This window comes from Watersipora subatra, chromosome 2 (genome assembly GCF_963576615.1).
Source record: "Watersipora subatra chromosome 2, tzWatSuba1.1, whole genome shotgun sequence".
Taxonomy (NCBI): Eukaryota; Metazoa; Bryozoa; class Gymnolaemata; order Cheilostomatida; family Watersiporidae; genus Watersipora; species Watersipora subatra.
In genome coordinates this window covers 57,458,303-57,481,543 of record NC_088709.1, presented here as the reverse complement: position 1 = coordinate 57,481,543, position 23,241 = coordinate 57,458,303, and the positions used below count along the sequence as shown (strand labels likewise).

Genomic DNA, 23,241 nt, shown 5'->3' with positions numbered 1-23,241 from the left:
ATCAGGGCCATGCATACTTTTCAATGATAGATTTTAAATGCTATGACTGGACACAGGGTTTAACAAAAGATCAAAAAAGAAACACTGAAATTTATATATGCGTACGTATTCGTACATATGCATATGTATGCGTATGTGTGTACGTATTCGTACATATGTATAGTATGCATACATATGCATTCTAAAACAATTAGTATGCATAGCCTACAGAGGCCTCAACAGCCACAAAAGTCTTTGCTACAGTATACTTGGTGTCTAGATTTTTACGTAAACGAAGCTAATTTTTCAACATTTTTCAAATTTACATCTATAACTCTAGCTATTTAAATTTGCTAAAAATTATGACAGAGATTTTTGGGTGCTACAAATAGTTGTAAATTATCCTGGCAGAACACTTCAGATTATGATTCTTTCAGATCGACAATTTTTTATCAGCTTTTGTTTCAACATTACATAAAAAGTGAAAAAATTTCAACAATTTTAGTGTTCAACTGGAGTGGTAACTCCAGTTGAACTCCAGGTAACTCCAGGTAACTCCCAAAGTTCAACTTTTAGACTCACTTATTTGCCTTTACAGATCGATCAAATACTTTAGTGCATTTTACGTGGTTAGTATAAAAATATTGGGAAAACAATTAAATCATGATCAAATGCAAACAAAATCATTTATTGTTTTGCAAATAGTAAGCAGTTATCAATATAATAATTTTTCCTTTACAGAAATTACAATGGAAATTTTGCTCTTTGTCTACTTGAGTCAAAACATCAAACTTTCTGCTTAACTATTTTCTTTTTTTTTTGAGTTTCAATAGTAAAATGCAGATCGGTTATGTACAGTCTACTAATATTAATAAGACAGCATGTCATCAAAAGTCCAATTTAGTTACTTAAGAAAACTTTCTCGTTATGTGTAACATAGGAACTGGCTAACTATTGAAACTTAACATTTCATGTAAACAACCTAAATTGATCAAATATGTATTTTAAAATTAGCTTCAACAGTATACAAAACACAGTGAACGACCAGCCGTATCAATCTGACACACAAAATAGCAGATTTCAGCTGAAGTTGAACTGTGTGGTTTTACACAGTTATACCGTAGATATAATAAAACACTAACATTTGTTTTATACTGGTCAGCATAATTCTCTGCTATCTAAAACCTTAAACCTATAATAATATAAGAAGTGTGACATTCGGTAGTCCAAACCCTAAGCGGTACAAGCTCGTTAAAGTTTTTGGTGTTCTCTAATAGTTTTTTTTTTCAAAAGCAGCTTTAGGAATTATTAATTTTATTCTTGACTTCATCTAAATTTATTTTATAATTGCATATAATAGTTTTATATAAAACTATTAATAGAATGGTAAAATGGGTTGTAAAATGACTCAAACGTAAAATTGATATAATTCAAAAGCAACTGTCATGTGAAGGAACCTGCTTACGGTTTTCTCTATCACTTAGCTTAGTATCGATTGTCAATATGTAAATAAGTTCTCTCTATAATAAAATGAATGCCTCAATCTGAAGTAAATTGTTGAGTTTGAAATAGTGTACGTAGAAGCTAATTTAAGCAACATATTTTAGTTTCTACATATTTTATGGCAGATTGTTAATTCAGAATCATATGAAAAAATTTGCAGTCTAAAATGCAAGTGGTATAGTAGTTAGTGCACTGGCCTGAAAAATTGAGTATCTGAGTTGAATTATAGGAGAAAACAATCATTTTTGCTAAGGCTCTTAGCATAACATTAGACAGATAAATGAAAAGATGGGACAGCTCTTAATAAGGTAAATATTAGTAGTTTAGTTAGTGTTATTACTCTTATTACAACATTATCATTTGTATCACTACTATTCGTATGATTAGCATTTTTTGATAGTTATTTAGATTGGTGACGCAGCTGTCAATCTATCTTCATTATTTTTTGTACCTACTTTATTATAATAAAACGGGCAGAATAATTAATCATAAAACTTGTCCAATTTTATCTGTCAAAAAAACTTGCACAAAATTTTTGTAGATTTTACCAGAAAATCTTGCTTGTTTTCTATGATATGCAATTTTTTGATGTTTGAGGTAATCTGAGTGTCAGGATGTTCAAAAATAAATATTTTATCAAACTCGATGGTGATTGAAATGTTCAGATCAAGCAAAAGCGTGGTTATGACGTCTATAGTTGCAAAGAGACAGACAGAATAAACACGTATAATGCTACAATTCGAAAACAAAAGCCAATTTTAATTGTATCAATGATTAAAAATTACATCATTTTGCTCATATTTTACTTTCGACCATTTCAACGACAACCAAGCTTGGTCAATTTTGTTCTTGAAACATCCTGGCAGTCAGATAGCCTCAAACAAAAACAATTGCAAATGATAAAAAATACCATGACTTTCTGGTAAAATCTACGACAGTTCTGTGTGAACTCCTTTTCAACTGATAAGTAATTTTGCTTAATGAGGGCTCTTTGTGGCAAAATCTTGTTGTGATAATTAATGATAATGTAATTTTTAAAAACTTACAAATTAGTTATCTAAGAGAATGACTGCAGCTTATATACGCAAAAACACATCTAAAATTCACCCATGTCTTTATCGTAACCATAATCTGAGTCCATTTGTGATCAGGATAACAACAGGATAGTTGTGATGTCTGAGGCTGTCCAGCTCTACATTATGAGTTATATGAGGAATGGCTCAGCAGTAGGAATTGTGTCCTTCAACAACACTGAGATTCTAAACGCTGACATAACAGAACTTACCAGTGAGTCTGTGAGGGCAAGTTTAATTACAAAGGTTCCTACAACAGCCAGAGGCAGAACTAACATTGGTGCTGGTTTGACTAAATGCCACCAAGTAAGCAATTATTCTCTAATCATGATGAACTAATATGCATTGACTCTTTCTCAAATTAAAATTTGTCTTTATCTAATTTTATATATGTTGCTCTCTAAGATCTTTTCAAAAGGATTAGTAATAGAACTTAAAAATCATTATTGTCAAGAGTTATGTTTTTGTTAGTTGGTTTACAGCACATACACTGTATGATAATTAATACCTGTAAAATGCATTATTTAATAAAAAAAAATTGTTTGTCTATTCTTGTGAAGCGCTGATGACATTTGGCCAATCAACAACTAGCAAATCAACAAAAATAAAAAGATTTTATGCTTTCAAGTTAAGATGCAGCATTTCAAAACATTAATACACCATTCTAATTTACCTTTCTTGACGCTATTTAACAATTTTCTTCAACTAAAACAAAATGAAAAATAAAACAAAAGACAAAGAAAATGTTTGAATATGATGAGATCTTCATATCTTTAATAATATTGGTTTTTTATGCTCAGCAACATATCTTCACAATTATTTTGCTGTCTATAATTGTTTTAAATGTGAATAAGTTTTTGAGGGTCATTTAAATATTAAGCTATTTTTGAAAGATTTGTCAGTGTTTTTTTGTTAACCAAAACTTCAGCATTAGATTCTTTATTTTCTGATAAATTTAAACCTGTCAAACAAATAGCAAAAAATATTGTTGAGTGAATTTTTAAAACACTAGTTTGCCTGTTATTTTTAGGTTATTTGCAACGTTTTGTTAGTGTTTTTTTTTTAATTTGGTATGAAATACATGAAAAAGAGTCATTTTCATATAAAAACTTGTTTATGCCTACATAAATGCCTACCCACATGTAAATAGAATGTATATTTTGTAGAAAATATCAAACTCTGTCTACAAATTAATAGCATAGATAAACTACTTTCAGCATCACATTAGAAGTTTATAAGGCACCAGCTGTCATTCTATCAATTGATTAAAAACGTTATCCTATGAATAGACATTGAGACACCTAATAGTTGGCCCTAAAGGATTATTACAATTGTACCAAAAGCATCCTTGGTGATTAACCGTATGTACTTGTCATAAGGAAAACTGGAGTGTTATTTGAGAGCCCATTGCTAGAACTTCATAATTATGTAAAATACCATATCATAAGTCTTCTCAAGTTTTTTTTTATTGTATGTACAGTTAGTTTCTGAGAACGACTGACTTAAATGTAAACAGCTAATCACAGTTACCAAAGTAAAACTATGTTTTATTTTAAAACAAGTTCTAATTTAGTCTTATATTCTTAATTAAGTCTTGTTGATTTGTTGATTAAATTACAGCATTATATCGTGTCAGCATAAATGGCTGTAGTCTTTTTAAAAAAAGATTTGGGTATTTACTAGTCGAAACAAAAAACCTATTATATCAAAGGGTTTTTATAGCGTAATTCGAGGAATTTTGATCACAACAAAACCTTTTGCTAAAACACTGATTGCTAGTTTTGTATAGCTAATAATTCAAACTAACTACTTGCATATTTTATTCGATTGGTTGTTTCCAGCTGTCTAACTCCTGAGTTTAAAAAATATTGACGATCATAATGCAAGAAAATGGAGTTAATTTTATTAGAAAGTGTTGACAATTTTCTATCATTTGCATTTGCTGTCGATGCTTGTGGCGATTTAATTGCCTGGATCTCTCAAAGAATAAAATCGATGAAATTTGATCACCGTGAAAATGCCCACATTGAGCAAACCAAAATTATTAAACCTGTAGTTGTAAATAGACTGACAGAATAATGGCGCATAACACGCTAACATCAACTCAGTTGCTGATGTTAACTATAATAACTACTATAGCAGCTAGTGACATAATTTTCTGCATATTTTCTCTGAGCGTTTTAATACCAATTTAGTTATGTTGATTTTATTATTCAAACATCTTGGCAGTCAGATCATCTCAAACTTTAAAAGCAATTGCAAAGTATTAAAGAATAACTAAATTTCCGGATGAAACCTAAAAATTTTGCGTAAGTTCATTTTTAGATGACAATGAGTGATGCAATAACAAACTTTTCCAAACATCCACTTATTTTAATATTCGAATGTTTTCATTGTGCAACTTTTTCTTGCTTGTTCATGAAAACTTCAAAAATAAAAAGATGGTGGAAGAACTTTTAATAGATCTTCAACACTTTCTAATATTCTCTCACACTTTAAGCTGTGATTATATTTTAGATACTTAGTGACTACACAGGAGGTGACCTCAAAGGTACACGCATTCTTCTTCACAGCGATGGACAAGGAGAGGTTGGGGACTCTGTCGAAAGGGCTGTCAGTGAGGGAATTATTATCGATACAGTTCTGTTTGAGTAAGCAAGAACATAAATCTAGTAACTTTAAGAACTTTGATGCTCCTACAATTGATATATGGCTCAGCTGAAACAATTACTCAATATAAATTCAAAAATATGTTATAGCAATGCGCCTATGAGTCTTAGACCAGAAATTTAACTAAGTTTAAAGTGAATTTAAAGCCTTACTGCAGAATTATTCTCAGTTTGTGTCCACATTTTTGCAGAACAGTTAACAGGTTTTCAACTCTTTTTAATTTTGCGTTCAAAATAAATTGTATACAGATTTTACCAATTAATTTGTAAGCATCAATGATAGCTGCCTTAACAATCTTCCTACTAATATTTGCTCTCTTGCCTGAAAAATGTATTTCAAAATACTAAACGTATATGAAACAGTTATTCAACTGCCCAACCGGTGAAAGTTTTTTGTGGTGGTTTTTTGTGAAATAATTTTGAATGACATAATTTTAAAAACCATTATTTTTGAAATGAAATCACTGCAAACAAAGTGACATATATTATATAATTTAAATTATATATATATTATACATATGCATATATATTATGTATTATATATACTATAAATAAATATAATTAAGTATACTAACAATAATGTATACAATTTACACAAAATATTATCAATATATAATTGTGTTCATTATATATGTTATGAATGTATAACTAAATAATATGCTAATTATATTATACAATTATCATTAATCAATAATAATATATTTTATATCAATATTATCGATGTATGTTATTTAATATATATTATTTGTGTATATTTATTATGCATAAGTATATATGTTTTATAATAATAATATCTGCATTTATATATTATATATAATATATAGATATAATGTTTGTTATGCACATGTTATACATACATGTTATAACTTACGTTATGATATGGTATGACTTTATACATATTTTAAACATATGTATATATATTAAAGGTAAAATATAAATTATAATTATGTTCATTTGTATATATATATTCATATTCATCTTAATACATTTTGTTATTATGTATATGTATTATTAAATATTTATATTTCGGTATATACAAATGTATAATTTGTATGTATTTGTGCACTAGGTAAATGCCTAGCGCTGTCTGGGTAATAAAAATCTTTGCCCAACAAATTATTTTTATTCACGGTATAACAATCGTTACCTTTCTAACTTTCAAACCTTATATCATGAGAAAGGTGTTTGGTGCAGTTGAGATAAATTTAAAAAAAAACATATTTAAAGGTTTTCAAACTTTGTCAAACAGCTGTAACTTTCCAGCTTCTATACCATGAGGAAAATTTGTTGTGCAGGTCAAATAAATTCAAATAATAAATTTTGTAGATAAAATAAAACAGCTATTGAAGTGTTTAAATGTGAACATGAAACAATTATCAAGTAACAGCTAAATTAGGTTTTATTTGCTACAATTACAATAAAGGATGGTTTGGTAATGATACAATAAATACCTGTGAGAAAACAAAATCAAGGTTCTGAATATTTTGAACTAAAAATAACAAATATCGCATAGAAGCGTGCGTGCGTGTGTTTGTATTAAAATATTTACTGTTCCATCAGGAGCTATCCATTAAAACTTTGAGTACAACAATAATTACAACAACAATAATGATACAATAGAACAACAATAATACAATACAACAAGGTACCTCTCGACTGGTACACTGGTACATTTGTACACTGGTGTAAATGTAAAAATTAGTTATTGCCAGACTTTGTCTGACCAAACGTAAAGATAATTTAGAGGCTACTCCTACTTATGATAATAAAATTGTCCAGGTGAAAAGTACTAACCTTGACCCATTTAACAATTGAACTCTACGAAAAAACCGGTAATAAAATTTCACAAAAAACAAGAAAAAGCATCATGTTCATAGTGTTCATAGAGTTTCTATTAAAACGTCATTTAGCGTTTGAAATTAGTAAAAAGGGTGTATACAGCATAAAGTGAGAGCTATGAATCGTGAGAGCCATTGTAGACTCGCGGTTAGTCAATTAGATTACAAACTTGCAGTGGCAATCCTTGTGAGTTTAAATTCAGTTTGAGGTGAGATTTTAACTTAAATATTGTAAAAGCTATAGCTGGACATGCCTAACTTCACATGTGCAAACGACAAAACTTTGAGATTTATATATGTATGAATATATATATATATATATATATATAAGTGTGCATGACAGTATGTGTTTTGCTCGTACAAAAACTATAGAAGTAATAAAGCTACTGAAACACCTGAAAAGCTGTTAGTTTAATGATGTGGACCCTAATGTACACATAAAACCATTTTACAAATTCTATTTTTTCTTAATTCATTTGCAACCAACAACGATTGAACTCGCGAAATATATTGTGACTACTCTACCAACACGAATTATCTTGCTCTGGAAATTTACCCATTACAACTAGAGTTATTTTTAAGTTATAGAAGAAAATTTTTATTAGTTTGAAAAACAAGTTTTGGCCAATCAGAAAATTCTACCAATATGCCTCAATAATATCTCTGGCAAAAGTTATAACCAAAATACTAAACCGCTAACGACGTTTTCGTAAACCGGAAATCATCACTGGGACTTTAACTTTCATCGTTTGTAATCAATTATTTCCCACTCCAAACATAAATATGCAGATTCAGAAGTGGTAAGACATTGAAAGACTGCATAAATCAAATTAAAACTTAATTTTTAGCGTTTCAAAGTCTTCTTTTTTATTTAATTCTGACACATTAAATCGTCATGCTCAAATAAAAATGTACTTTTTAGGCAGTCAGCCATAGTCAGACTAAAATTATCATTCACTTTCAATAGGATCATATTAATTCTTAAAGCTGTATATGGCGTCTGAAAAGCTAAGAACAGAGTTATTGAACATATTTTTATTATTTGAAACTTGTTTATGACAGTTTATTTGGGTTATGTTAGCATGCAGATTAGCTATGTTTTGGTTTGAAGAATGATACTCGCGAAGAAAAGTCCAAAATTAGAGTTTCATGACTTTTAAATTTATGACTAACTTTTATTCATAAACATTTTATTTATAAGAGTGTATTGTATGCAGCCAAACAATAATTTTAGCTACACTACCTTTATTTTCAACATTTTATTATGAAATTCTAATTTTGTTTCAGCAAGTGTAGGTTTTTAAATTCAGAAATTTTCTAAAACTACCTTCTTTGAGAAACCCGTGTACATGTAAGTAATATAAAATTTTTATCTAAATTTTGTACCATCGGAAAGGGAAGACTTGGCTAGTTAGTTTCAAAGTAGAATGGAAAACCTATCTCAATTCAGTTTCTTGTAGTAGTAAGTTGAATTATAGCATTTTTCAGAGAAATGAGTGGTATTTTAAGTAGATCGCATAAAGTTTCGTCTGTCGCAAATGAGTTAAAACCGTTTACCTGATTTGAAGAACATTACCGTAACTAGTGCTACTAAAAGCAGATGAGAAACCGACCATCTTTAAGGTTTATATTTCTGCAATACTCATTTAGTAATTCAATCAGTTTACTCACATATTTCCAGTCACTGAGTGAGTTTAAGCTCTGCATTCCACATTCAATTCTAGCAGTTGTGAGCTCTTCTTTTAACAAAGTTAATTTTAATATTTTCAAGGTGAGTGTACTTTATTGATCAAAGTACTGGTTTAACATTACTAACTAACTAACTAACTAACATAAAGGCCAATGATTTTCTTATCACAGTCAGCAAAACTGATAAAAGCTGTAATGACTTTAAAATGAAATTAAAAATGAGCTTGGCATTTAGAATGTTTATGAAGACCTATCCTAAATTTTTTTTCAATATTTGAAGCATTTGCTAGATTGTGGAAATTTTTATGCTGCAATGTCTTCACTTAGTTTTATGGGATTTTGAATTACATGTTTTTAAATTGAAAATAGTCTTCTGATAATCAAACCAATTTGTGTTTGCTTAATTAATTATGTTTGCTTTTATTTTGGAACATTTTTTTGATGCTATTTTAACTTTTATTGAACACAAATGAGCATCACATGAACTTTTCAACTCTTACTTCGTACCTTCCAATCCTATAACACAATATATGCTTTAGAATTTATTTTTAAAAGGTTTTGGTTTGCAACTTTTTTTCTAACCAACCTGTGAATAACTAGTTTTAAGAATTGTGCTAAGAAATCTTGTTACTTTCCAGTCAAGGAGGATTTCTTTCTAACGGTACTGAGTTAACAGGAGGCCTTGAATACCTGGCTAGTGATGGTAAAGGAAAAACAGGTCTTTTGGCGTTCTATGAGGCAACTGCAATGAGGTCTTGTGATTCTGAGCACAAAGAAACTCTGGTGACTATATTAATCAATTTTTAGTCCGGAAATGTTTAGTTTATAATAATAGCTAGTAACAAATAACAAGAATAGCAAATATAGTAGCTGATAAAAGAGCTGTTGATTTTTAGAATTGTGCACTACATTGTTATTGGTATATTTTTGTTAGCTATGCCTTTGGAAATGAATTTACACAATAGTTATGTAATATTTTGTTGAAAACTATACTTATTTGGCATCATTTGCATTTTTTTTACATTTGACGTGATATGGTTGCCAGAATGAGTCAATATTAGCATTTATAAAATTCAATAGCAATTAAACTGTTTAAGTCAACAAAAAACGTTTATGACTTCTAGTGTAGAACATAGGGTGACCGAATAAAAACTCATAATTGTATAGCTTGAACACCCCAGCTGATGTCATCTATCGCAACGATAACGTTTGATGACATTATCTTGCACTTATTTTTTTCCAAAATGCTTCAATATAATCAATTTTTATTATTTTTAATATGAAAACATCCTTGCAGTCATATTACCTTAACTATCAAAAACAATCAAAAATGATAGAAAAACCACAGTATTTTCTGAGGAAATCTATAAAGGTTTTGAAGAAGTTTATCTATATTTAGTATCTTCGTAGTACCACAGTACTTTTCATGGTACTTATGTTTAGCATAGTTGCCAAATTTCAGTTGCACTCTTGGATTTATTATTTTTCAAAGCTCTTGCTTACTGGCTACATTTTTCAGACAGTCAGTATTTTGGCAGATTAATAATTTTTTGGTAAAAAGTTAAAGGTTTTGACGGTTTTTGGTTTGTTTGAATTTCTTTAGACATTTTCACGTAAATTTTTTTGAAATTTTTTTACTTTCATGGCTGCTAAACCCAAATATAGCAAATTGTGTTCATTGCCCAATACTTGTGCTTTGAGAGTTGTATCTTTACTTGAGATTGATTTGCTGCCATCAAGTTGTAAGAACTCAATAGACAGGCTTATTTAACTGATGTTTAAGTCAAAAAAAACATTTTGTCATTGTTTGCTTCAGTATAATTATGGAGCAGGACAGTTCACTTTTGCATAGTTGTACTATAATATTGATGAACCTTTTTTTTTAGTTTAATGAGCATTAGAATTGCATCATATGTATTAAAAGTGATGTCATGTCATTAAGTTTGCAAAACTCATACCAAAGTTTTTGTGAAAATTTACATTTTTACATTTCACATTGTTAAAAATTTGCAAAAGTTGGCTATTGTTTTCAAAAAGAATACCACACAAACTATGTAGTAATTATGTTTTCTTTCATTACATGAAGCATCGCAATTTTACTGGTCAATCCATTAGGCGCTTGTTATGCGTTGATAACAAGAGGAGAGCGCAACTCCAACAGCAGCATTGCTCTTAAAGCCTGGCAGTAATGCATACCTAAGTTACCGAAAACTATGTGATTTTTTCAGGTAACAAAATTTTAATAACATTGTAACAAGAATCTGTGTGGCAACAGCATAAGGCTTCAAGTTGAGCAAGTCAATGTCAATGAAAAGCATGTTTTTTAAAACGCTAAAGATTATAACTTCTTGCATAGAAGTTTTACGTTCAAACTGGAAAATAACAAAACAACAATTACTCACTTTGATGTATACCTTCAGATAACAAATGAGCAAATAGTGATACCATTGGGAAAGTCAACACATCAAGGCAGAGCATACTTTGACCGGACAATTGGACGCAACAGCAAGATTTCATTTCAATATGACTTGGATGTGAGTGTGGAATTACTAGGAAATCTAAAAACATTTGTGACAGACAATGTCAACCTGAGAACTATCACCATCCTAGTTGAGAGTGACATTGTAAGTAAGATATAAAATACTATAATAGGGGTTCATGGAGTCCAATTGGAGTAATGCAAACCATGTACATGTATGTTAATTTTGATTTGTGATTTGTGATTTCAGTAAGTCTGTGGAGTTATGGTGAAGAGCCTTAAACAGTTTTTACTAATAAAATATAAGGGCTTTTATGAAATTTTCTTGCTTTCAGCAATTTTAATAAAAAGATTACCAAGAAAATGAAGGGAAGTAAAGTAAAAAGAGAAAAGCGTATTTTAGAGAGTTTTTGGTTAGGGTCTATGAGCACGGATTATGTACACGAATAGAAATGTGTTGCTTTTGGCTTTGTAGTAATGTATATGTTTGTAATTTGTTTAATAATTGTGCAGTAGATGTATAAACTAAGATTACAATAAATACAACCCTTTTAAGAGCTTTTTAATAAGCCAATAAAAAATTTGACAAATCAAAAATAAAGACCAATAAGTAAAACTTGACTAAAAATACTAAAATAGAAATAAAATTGAAAGCAATAAATTTTAGCAGCCACACAATTATGGCATTATTCAAAAAGCAATTACTTGACAGAAATAAGAATATATCTATAAACGTAATCAAATAGTTCATCATTTGTTTTGGGTGTTGATGTTTGTTTCTTCTGTCAAAGCATGTGACACTCATATCAAAACAAAAAATACTCAAAATATTTTTACGGTGAAAAATGGAGCATTAACAAATGTAAACGTGACCAAAATAGTAATTTTCACATACAGTGTATCACAGTTCTTTAATAATCAGATTGGCTATAAAATAACTGAAGCAAATTTATTGTCTTAATGAAGCTTTTTACTGTTGCAATAGCATTAAATGTGCGCACGTGCTCGCATAAATAAGTAAAAAGTATTTTTATAATATAAAAAACAATAACAGAAAGAAAACCAACTAAAAAGGTTGATAAACAGACCAGCTTAATAAACTGCTAAATACTAGCCAGAGTAAAATAACATTTTGAAGAGCTCATTTATTCCTGTTCTCAAAAAAGTCTAAAAATTTAATACTTTATCAGTTTTAACATAAAATTTTACTTTTTTTAGTTGGAGATGCTAATGATATGCTAAAATTGATAATTTCAGGTGGGGTTCATAGACTATATCATCACTAAAGCTAATCTAACTGCTCCTGCATCAGTAATAGTCACTGTGACTTCTTCCTCCATTCCTGGTGTTCCAAGTATTGAAGTCAGCAACAAAATGAATAGTAGAAACATTCAATTTAGTGCAACAACTGAGGTAGGTCAACTTTGGCAGCCAACTTCAAGAGTTTGGTAAGAACTGTTTTGGTTTTTAGGCAAATGTAGTTGTTCCCAAAAAGATTGATTTTTTATCCTAGTTTTTGGTTGGCAATGTAGAATATACAACTTATTTTATGACAATACAGTTTTAGCCAGCGCGTAACATGTTACAGGCTTGCTGAAATTTGAAAAAAGTTACCATATAATCATTTTCAGCTAAACATCAAAGGGGAGACATAATGTATTATTGTATTGATTGTATTATTCGAATTTTAATTTTATTTTAGCTCGTAACTTACGCCGGACTTTTTCAAGAATTTTCTCCAGTTTTACAGTTGACCGTACTGGGAATCTTAGAAGATCCAAATGGCACCTTGATCTATATACCTCATAATGATGATGGAACAGGTATTGTTTTCTAGCTTCCAAGGTTGTTGATCAATTTAAAAAGAGTACAATAATGTTTTTATATTCTACGTATTAACGAAAAATTGACTTAATGTGTTTAATGATTTCCTAAACTTTAGATTTGTCTACAATCGCCTACCTGACTGAAAATCATAAATGAGTAATTTATATAATTCTATTTCTAATAAAAAGTATTATAAGTTGAAGTGATAATTCAAGTTTATTGCTCCAGCCAGAAATCAAAGTTTGCATAACCAAGCTGCTTATCTAGTTTATTGGATTTGCTATGTTTTATGCACTGAGTAAATAGACTTGAAAAGATTTAAAATCAAGTTTGTGTTACATTTTTGACTTGAAGCCGCAAAAAGGACAAGTTTAAAATTTAGATTAGATTAGATTTAGATTATTGCATAAGTCACTGAATTTCAGCTTACTATAATTGATGAGTTTTTATGACACATTCTAGGTTCGGATTCGATACCAAATGATGGGTTCTATACTGGACATCTTGGTGCTCACCAGATTAGCGGAGTTCCAGGAGAAAAATTTTATGGATTAAAAGTAAGAATTTAATCCCGTTTTTGTAACCTAGAGAATTCAAACTATTTGGCAAAAAATTGTTTATTGTGTCACCTCATCTGCCAATGCATTTCACATGTAACTAGTGTACCTGAGTTAGCTAGGTTACCGGGTGTTGCAAACCCGGTAAAATTGTGAGGCAGTACAGTCATAAAATGTATCATCTTTGGTTTCTACAACAATGGGTTTTGCTGGTTTTTGTATTTTGAAACTGTTCTTTATAGAACATCACAAGTATCGGCCTTATTATCCTTTGCAGCTAAGCATTTCTGGAGAAGGCATCATACCCAGGCCAGAAGTTGTAGGAAAGCGAAGAAAAAGATGTTCAAATTGTGACAGTCTGGGCAATGTCACAAGATCTGTAACAGGTATAGGGCTTTTGATGTATCATGTAAAATTAGAGAGCCAGAATTCTCTTTTGCAATAAAATCTTTAGATTTCTATTAGGTTTAGGGCAAGAAAAATTTTAAATGTAGTTTTATTGCATTATTGAGCACTAGGTCTTTTGTGACTCAAAGATCAATTACTCACTTCTCTTCTACTTCAACAAATGACAGACTGGAATGAATACGTTTGTCAAAAACAAGGTTTGTTAAACAACTACCAATTACATGGTGCTATTAGAATTGTTATAATTAAAATTTTGTTGTTAAACATTACCTTTAGGCAATTTAACCAAATTCCAAAATGATATAATGCATAACTTGTTATCAACTTGACTCATAGACAAAATATGTAAAGATAAATTACTTTAGGGTAAAACAAAAGCTTATTTTTGTTTCTAGTTTTGTTTTCTTTTGAGGACAATGAAGTCAACAAGCATATATGTCTCCGGTTAAATTATTTAACCTTTTTGATGTTTTTCAAAGAGCTCTTCTATAACTTGATGCAGAACAAACACTGTTAAATAAAAGTAAAGCAGAAAAACTCAAAGTTCTTCCCAATTCTTTTTACATATCTTAGAAAAGAAAATCTTTTGTATAATGGGAACTTGATAAGCTTTCATTTAATTTTTGGCTCATCCATAAACTTATTGCATATGGTTATATGTAACTTTTATTAAGTCACAAATTTGCAATTAGTCTATTGATTAAATGTAAAATTATCAAATGAAAAAATTTAGCATTCACAAAACTCATTTGTTATAAGGCAGGAAGTTGGTTATCATAGCAGCAAGCTATTAAAATAAGAGAACTATCACCAAACCCTGGCATGCTGGCTAATTTTACACTTGCAATTTTTAGCCTGTTTGAAAAACAGTCTAAAGACTATCTTGGTCTTGTTGATTTTTAGTACAGCTGTATAGCTGTTTATTTAGAAGCACTAACAGGTCTTCTGATGCAGTGAAAAACAAAAAAATTTGGTAATGAATTTAAGAAAGATCATTAATTATGCTACTTTTTACTTTAACTAACACTTGCAGAAAGAAGTATTGTAATGCATTTACATTTTATAAACTTTCTTTCAGAGAAATTTGAAACAAGAATGTAAATTATTTTCAAGGTTAAATAATTTATAAAAATGATTGGTAAAGAATTGGACATAAAAGAACAATTATTAGTTACAGTCTGAACAAACAATTTAGAAAATTTTCGAACCATTTTAAAAATTTTAGATTTTTTGTTTTTCTCCATTTTCCCCACGACAAATACAATGATTTATTAAAAAAATGAAATAAAACCAATAAACCTTGCAAGTTTAGAATAGTCAAAATAGTCAAATAGTCAAAAACTTAGAAAAAATAGAAAAAAATATTTGTGTGTGTCTCAAGGATGTATTCAAAACTCAAAAGCGTTATGGCAAAAAAGTTGCAACATTAAATACCATTAGAGTAGGCTCTCAACATCGAATTCCTTAAGCTGCAAAAACTAATATTGCTACTGCTTAAAAATAAACAAATTTGCACAAAATTACCAGTATATCAGAAAGTTGAAACCATCTGTAGATAAACAATATAAATTAAAGACGATGAGCAACCTAAATCACTTTGTGCAGCAAGCAAAACTATGCTGCACTTTTAGAATTCTTTTTTTCTAAAAAGCTTGATACTATGATACTATACTTGGTGAGTCAAAAAGTATAAAAGAAATTAAAATCTATTTTAAGTGATTATTGTTTTAAATAAAATATACAAAAAATATTTACTCTATGGTTAATACTTAAAACCTATCTGTTTTAGGTGGTGTTATTGTGATTGACGGCTGGGTACCATTGCCTGACCATACACCTCCTGAGACTATCACTGACCTTATTGTTCTGCAAACTTCCAAAGAACTTGGTCTGTTCACACTCGGATGGACTGCTCCTGGAGAAGACCTTGACATTGGTCAAGGTCGGAAATTTAAAACAACCTATTTAATCAAGACTGTGACATCAAAGATTATAATAAAACATATTTTACCAATGCAATTTTTTACTATGCATGACATGTTGAAACACTCAATTTTAAAAGAAATACTTTTCATTTCCTTTAAGTTTTAATAAGAACTTTTTGCCAAATCGAAACTTTAACTTGAGTATAATTATGAAAATCTTTTGCCTTGGTTAATAAATAATTTACATAAAAAAAAACTTTGTGCATTAAAAGTGTATGCTGACTTCTGAGGAGATAACACATCTTCTGATTTTTAGTCAAATGATTGGTTGGATGCTATGTTGAAAGTATTATAGAGTTTAAAACGTAAGGTGAAGCAAAACTGAAAATTAATTTTTTGTGAAGACCATGCTTTTTCAAAATTTTCTCAACAGCTTGTTATAAGCTTGCCATTGCTTTTAGAAGGTGGAAAATTTAACATTGTTGAAAACAACTATAAAATTGTTTGGCAGAAATAATAACTTAGGTCATAATAATGTTGAGTACGGTCACAACAGTTGAACTCTCTTCTCCCCTCCTAATAATCAAAATTTATTCTATATTAATTTAGATCTTAATTTTAGGTAGCTTTAAATGAGAGTTTTTTACAAAAGATCATATCAAACCATGCATTACATTTTAAAATTAAAAATATTATATCTAAAAAGTCTTTATCCCTGAAGTTTTTGTGAAACTGCAATTTATTTGTTTGATCTCAAATTTACAGCCTATTTTAGAAAGTTTTATCATATAAACAAAATTTTAGCTCTGAACTTAAATTGTTTATGTTGTTATTTTTATTTTTCTCTACAATCAAAGTGTATATAATAACTGCATTTTGTTGTTAGCAAAAACTTTTATAAAAACTCATCAAGCTGAAACTTGTTTTGGCATCAAAGAAAAATTGATTGATTTTAGTCAAAAATCATTTAAGTTCGTTTGTTGAAAGGCTCAAGCTGCAGCATAAAAATTTCTGAAGAGGTATTACCATCATAAATGTAAAAATAATTCTTTCGAGTTTCTTGCAGTATCTATTAGTCATTGTAATATGTAGGAAAGGTGATAGTTCAGGATGTGTAAGTGTGTGTTTGACTGACTCAATAACAACTTAACACCAAATAGTAAAAACTCTACTGAATAATGACAGGATAATAGACTAGCTATTCAGAATAATACAGGATATCAGCATTAGCAGAATTTGTCACAAAATATGTAAAATATAGTTCATGTGGATTGCAACATGTGATGACTCTATAACAGATACTCCCAGGATCAAATATTTTAGTTTTATGTTTCTGTCGAGCTAACAAGACTCTAATATGTTGCAGTGTCTGGCTATGAGTTTAAAGTTGGAACCAGTTTTTCAATATCTGATATGTTTGACCTGAGGTCTGATGCCATTCTAAGTGATGTTTCTACATTCTTAGTAAAAGCGGGAACTTATCTTGATACTCAGATCAGAGCTGGTAAGTTTGTCAGCAAGATTCACACTGTTTTGCGCAATTTGTTGGAAAGAACTGATGTTTCACATTTCACAATATGTTGCAAAAGTTTGAATAAGAAAACAAAAAGAAAGTACGGCATTGAATATAAAAATAAATAATAACTAAATGGGTTTAAAAACTGCAAAGAAAAACCAAATTTTGTGAAGTTTGTCTATTAATGTTTATCATGACTATTTCTGTTACAAATAGCATTATTTTTTCCATTTCAAAGATCGAAAAATTTGTGATAGAAATTTAAAATGCTAAATCCTAACAAGGAAAAATAACCTTCTAAAAATTTAATTTCCTTATTAGTTAACTGATTTAAAAGTGAGGTGCTTGTTCATTGGTTTATTTACCAATTTGTATCAATCAGACTGTTTTTGACTTGAATAGTTTGCTATGTATACTCAAATGCTACTAATGCACAATGTTGTGCAAAATTTTGCTTACTCAGAGATAGCATGTATAACATTTGGACTAACAGTACTGTGGATAAGATCTGTTGCTGCTGGTTATAAAGTTATGTGACTTAAAATTTTATTAGAAACAAAAACATTAGTCACAAGAGGTAAAGAGGATATATTGCAAAAAGAAACTTGTGTAGAATGCTCCAATAACGTGCAATGTTTTTTTAAAGCCAAAAGTGAACACAAATTTTTGTGGCACCTAAAGATTCATTGATTTCTTATGAGCAATCAAATAATGCCCAACTTAATTTATTCATGTAAAAATTGAAAAGATAGACTATTTTACCTGCATTCAAAAGTTTTGCTACAGCTTTTTATCAAATTTTCCAAAAAAATTGAATATACTCTATTGTTTTAACGAATTCTTGTGGTATTTTTGTTAATAGGACAGTCAGATTAAAACATCGCGACAATCAAACCAACTGTAAATGCTAATAAACTAGCATGAATCTTAAGAAAATTATCACAATTACCCGCCTTATAATAGTCATTGGCGCAAACGCTATAGCTAAATGTTCTATACATGCAACTACTAAAATCTTGCACACGGAACAAAATGTTGTAAAGTAGTAATCAACGCTGTACTGTGGCGGAAGCCAGGAAGAGCTAAGCTAAGCTCACTGACAATCAGTCAGCATACCAAAAATTTGCTAACCAGCTGCAAGCACACTCAGCCAATCAAGATTAAGTAATCGGGTACAACTACAATTATCACAGCTAACATCGGCATGGTTAATGTTGGTCGGGCCACCAAGACTAAAGCCATTTCACATACCCACAATTTGCCGAGCTTGAAGAAGGGGTGGAGCTTAACAGCTACAATCATTTAGAAGGAGCTTGGATGAGCCAAGGAAAGAGGGCACCTGGCAGTCTTGTTAAGAGCCACTCAACTGTTTGCGTACCATTGACAATGCATATTTGTGAACTATATACCAAGCCAGTTTACCCAAGTGGTTTGGTTAATTGTAGAGAAGAGAAGGGGTGGGGCAGCAACATTCACAATATCATGTATTGTGTGTAGTAGTTATGTAGAAGGTATAGGACTAGTAATAGGAACTGGACTACCAGGATATGGTTAGGAATCAGGATAATCTATGTTAAATCAATAGAATGTTAGCAAGCAAATAAAATGCGGCCTACTGATGAAAGCTGAAATCTTAATTTTCAAAGATATCAATTGGTGTAAGCCAAGGCTGTACATCACAGGATGTAAAAAAACACAAACACTATTAAAATATATTTATGCAGATATGCATGGTGAACTCATGATGAAAGTAATTGAAACAATGAGCAAAGATTGCTCAAACAGTTACTACTTAATAATAATACATTAATAATAAATTTGAAAAATATTCAGGAGCCTTTAAAACTGTTTGAGAGCTCAAATGGTTGAATGCTTCATTTTAGATGCTTGAGGTCTCAACAAATTGTGTCCAGACTTTATATTTATTTATTCAGATGCCCTGACTCCAGACATTTTTGGGTTACCGGAGTCAGCTAACATCAGCACCTACTATTTTCGGGTCAGGACCTATGACTCTAGCAACAACTATGCCAACTGGTCTAACCCAGTGTCTGCTTCTTTCGTGGACCCCCGCACAATCACAGCTCTATTAGTGAGTTTGATACTAAATACTCATGTGATAGTATTCTTTCAGTAACATATTGGTTGCATGGATACTGTAAAAATATTGAAAGATTTTTGAAGAACACGTTAATCCTGACAGTTTTTATGAAAAATATTTTGGATAGATTCTCATTTAGTGATTCACAATTAAAACATTCCACTTTATTTATATGTTGAAACGCAGTTATTGCAATATCAAGTTCCAATGGTTGAAACAACAGAGTGCCTGTAATCAGGTTGAACAGTACAAGCAAATACATGTTTTTTTGTGCTTATAATCTCATGATGTAGTTATTATTAAAAATATAGCGCATGATGACAGCAAGTTCTTCTAAAGTTGACCAAAAGTGGTCAGTCATATATAATTAAAAAAACACAAGGATGTGTTTTTTATTCCTTTCTTAGTCTTGGTAAAAATTTAAACCATAATTAGAAATGAACCTTTAGATCCTAAGTATTTTAATATTAATTTAATTTTAGTGTTATTTAAAGTAAATGAAATTAAACTTGACCAAAGAGTTATTTGTATTAAATAAATATCGAAATTTATTATTCATTCCTTAATGTACATGTACGTTTATGATAATGCCTCATATTTTAATGCTGTAGGGCACAACAACAACCAGCCAGCCTTCACAAATGAAAGGGAATGAAAGTGTCACCCTAGAAGTTGTCGAAGTGAGTGAATGATGGCAAATCTTTACCTTTTGAGTATAAATTTAGTTGTTTCTTAATTCAAAGTCTGTGTTCAACACACAGTAGAACTAATTACATGATGAATACAAAAATAAACTCAAAAGTGATAATAGTTTTTCATTTGCTCAAATTTTAATGTAGGAATCAATACAAATACTACAAATGTTTGGCTTATTTTGGTAAAGAGAAGATTGTTTGGCAAAATATGTTGTTTCTCCTGGTTATGAAGTAGAAAAATTGAAATTGACATTCAATTGACTGCAAATGTAAATTACAAAAAAATGATAGAAATTAATCAAAGGGGTTGTTACTCAATTTCTATAGCTGTGATTCTTATTTAAAGTGTTAATTTTGTGTTATTAATAAAGATGAAAAGCCTTACAAACTGGCTTTTTATGTAATCTCACCAAATTTATTTCTAAATTAGTTTGTTAATTGATTGATGTTGTTACGAACAATCATTGTTTGCGTTCAGATAATGGAACCGAGTAAAAAAATATGTCCAATGACTTGTCAGTTTTAACATAAAAATATAAGATTTCCACAATTTAAAAAACAGGTCCCAAGAATCTTTCAATAAATCAGAGATGTGAGGAATTGGTGAATTTCTACGAAGTATATAAAAAGATTATAAAATTTTTATTTTGAAGCTTTTATTTTTTCACTAATGACTAGATTATTTTTATTCAGACTTCAGTTGTAACTAGACAACTATCAGCGAGCTTCAAAACTCAGAATGCGTGATATATTTTATTACCATTTTTAGCAACAATAAAAATACAGTGCGCCTTCAAATTATGATGACCCTGTTGAACGATTATGTCTCTTGCAATGTAGAACAGATGCTGATTTTTGCCCCATCTATATAAAACGTTTTTCGCCATACGAAATCCACTAAAAATTCCTCGCAATGTTTGAATTTAGCCGTCAGTGTGCTGATTGCAAATCGGAATAACAAATATGCTGATATGCTATTTGCCAAAATCTCTCTAATGGCAAATGAAAGACATACTGTGGTAGATCTCACTTAGGTCGACATTATTCGTTACTAATTATTTTGACAATAAAACCAGAAATAGATAAGTGATAACATTCTACCAATGACAAAGTTGAAGTTTTATGAAATACAGTAAAACTCGGATAACTCACCATCAAATAGCTCAAACACATGGTTAACTCAAACAGATTTGTTTGGTCCATTCCCACGCAATCATAAATTGGTTTAAATAACTCGACTTCAACTTCGTTACCTCGAACATTTTTGTGCCAAACGGCTACCGAGATGGTAGTTATCACTTTAGAATATCACTTTATTCCAATCCATAGAGATAAACCTCAACTTTTAGTAGTCCTTAGGCCTCGTTACTACTATCATCAGCAAAAAATTTTCATAAAGGAATTTTTTAAAAGTTTACAAAAAATTAAATTTTACCCAGCATCCGCTTAGCGATGGCCTTTCAAAAGCAAATGAAATCGAGGTAACCTTCGGATAAACTTGAAGTAAAATCAGCAAAATTGATCTTGGTTAAAATGCTGAAAAGAAAAAAATGTCTTTTCTACTTAGCATTTCAACAGCGACCGAGTTTCACCAATTTTAATTTGAAAACATCCTGGTAGTCATATTACCTAAAACGACAAACACATCTCAAGAAATATAAAAATCTCTATACTTTCTGACAAAGTTTTTTAAAACTTTACATTAGAAACCATTTAATTTGCAGCAAGCAATCTATGCTTTTTGATTTATATATAGTTTGTATATGTGCATTTATCTACTAATAAATACCTGGACTTGTGACGGTGCTATGATAACTTGAACACTCTGATAACTCGAACACCTTAGCTCGGTCCGTGAAGTTTGAGTTTTCCAAGTTTGCCTGTTACATACAAAACTTAGCTTGAAGTACATGTATGTGTTCAGTAAGCAAAATTCATTCAAATTACATTTGACACCTATGTTACACATCTGCTTTAAAATAAGAACTCTCCATGATTCGTACTGTGCATATTACACTATGATGCTATACTTCACTGAAGCTCATAATTCTGAAACATACTAATGTTACTGTAGGTAACTATACTTACTAAGGTTAACCTAATATTTTGCTACTAATTTTTAATATGTACAGTACGTATATCAAATTTTGATGATTTTTATCAGGGCTTGTTTGCATTAGATATTTGCTATAGGGTTTTACACCATTCTATGCCAAAAAGTTCCTCACGATGCCAACATTAAAATGAAATAGAATTGTATGACATAGATCTACTATAGTAATAAGGTTCCACAACGCATTTGCATTTATTACATTTTGAATTATTGCATTTATTGCATTCGCCTCTATTGCATTTTGAATTATTGCTTTTATTGCCTTTTTATTTATAGTAATTTGAATTATCACATTTATTGCATTTGAATTTATTGAATTTATTGCATTTATAGCATTTGCATTTATTGCATTTTGAATTATTGCGTTTGCATTTTGAATTAATGCATTTATTGCATTTGCATTTATTGCATTTTGAATTATTGCATTTATTGCATTTGTAATTTATGCAAGAAATTGAAACTTGAATGTGTAATATCTAAGCATTTTTGTAGGTAGGTACAACCTCTTCTGTGATCATCATATTGGGAGTTGCTCTGTTCTTGACTGGTTGTGTAACGCTCGCTGTAGCAATAGCAGTTATTGTTGCACATCAGACATCTGCTAACATGAAAGTTAAACAGGAGTAAGTGATTTTAGTAATGTCAACCTTGATGCATGATGTCATAGTGATTTTTATCTTATAAAAAGTTTGTCTTGAAAGTATTTAAACGCCGTTTTTGGGTTTTCAAACAAAGGTTTAGAAATTATTTTTCTAAACTTATCGGAGACCATTACTTGTTTACATTTGAAAATCAAAAACCTAGCAATACAATACTTCACAATATTTTACAATACTAAACAAATCACTACTGAAACCAACAGTAAGTGA

The 23,241-nt window shown here is 30.0% G+C and overlaps 1 protein-coding gene across 1 annotated transcript in view; it reads left to right on the top strand.

The window, feature by feature from the left end:
- LOC137388364 (calcium-activated chloride channel regulator 4-like) overlaps positions 1-22,999 on the top strand; it is a 35,322-nt gene extending 12,323 nt beyond the window's left edge. The window contains exons 8-20 of the mRNA XM_068074851.1: positions 2,634-2,861; positions 5,073-5,206; positions 9,390-9,534; positions 11,172-11,375; positions 12,488-12,643; positions 12,933-13,053; positions 13,520-13,614; positions 13,892-14,000; positions 15,812-15,964; positions 17,314-17,451; positions 19,398-19,555; positions 20,176-20,244; positions 22,865-22,999. Of these exons, the coding sequence (XP_067930952.1) occupies positions 2,634-2,861; positions 5,073-5,206; positions 9,390-9,534; positions 11,172-11,375; positions 12,488-12,643; positions 12,933-13,053; positions 13,520-13,614; positions 13,892-14,000; positions 15,812-15,964; positions 17,314-17,451; positions 19,398-19,555; positions 20,176-20,244; positions 22,865-22,999 (1,845 nt within the window). The remainder of the gene's footprint in view (positions 1-2,633; positions 2,862-5,072; positions 5,207-9,389; positions 9,535-11,171; positions 11,376-12,487; positions 12,644-12,932; positions 13,054-13,519; positions 13,615-13,891; positions 14,001-15,811; positions 15,965-17,313; positions 17,452-19,397; positions 19,556-20,175; positions 20,245-22,864) is intronic.
- Positions 23,000-23,241: the final 242 nt, after the last annotated feature.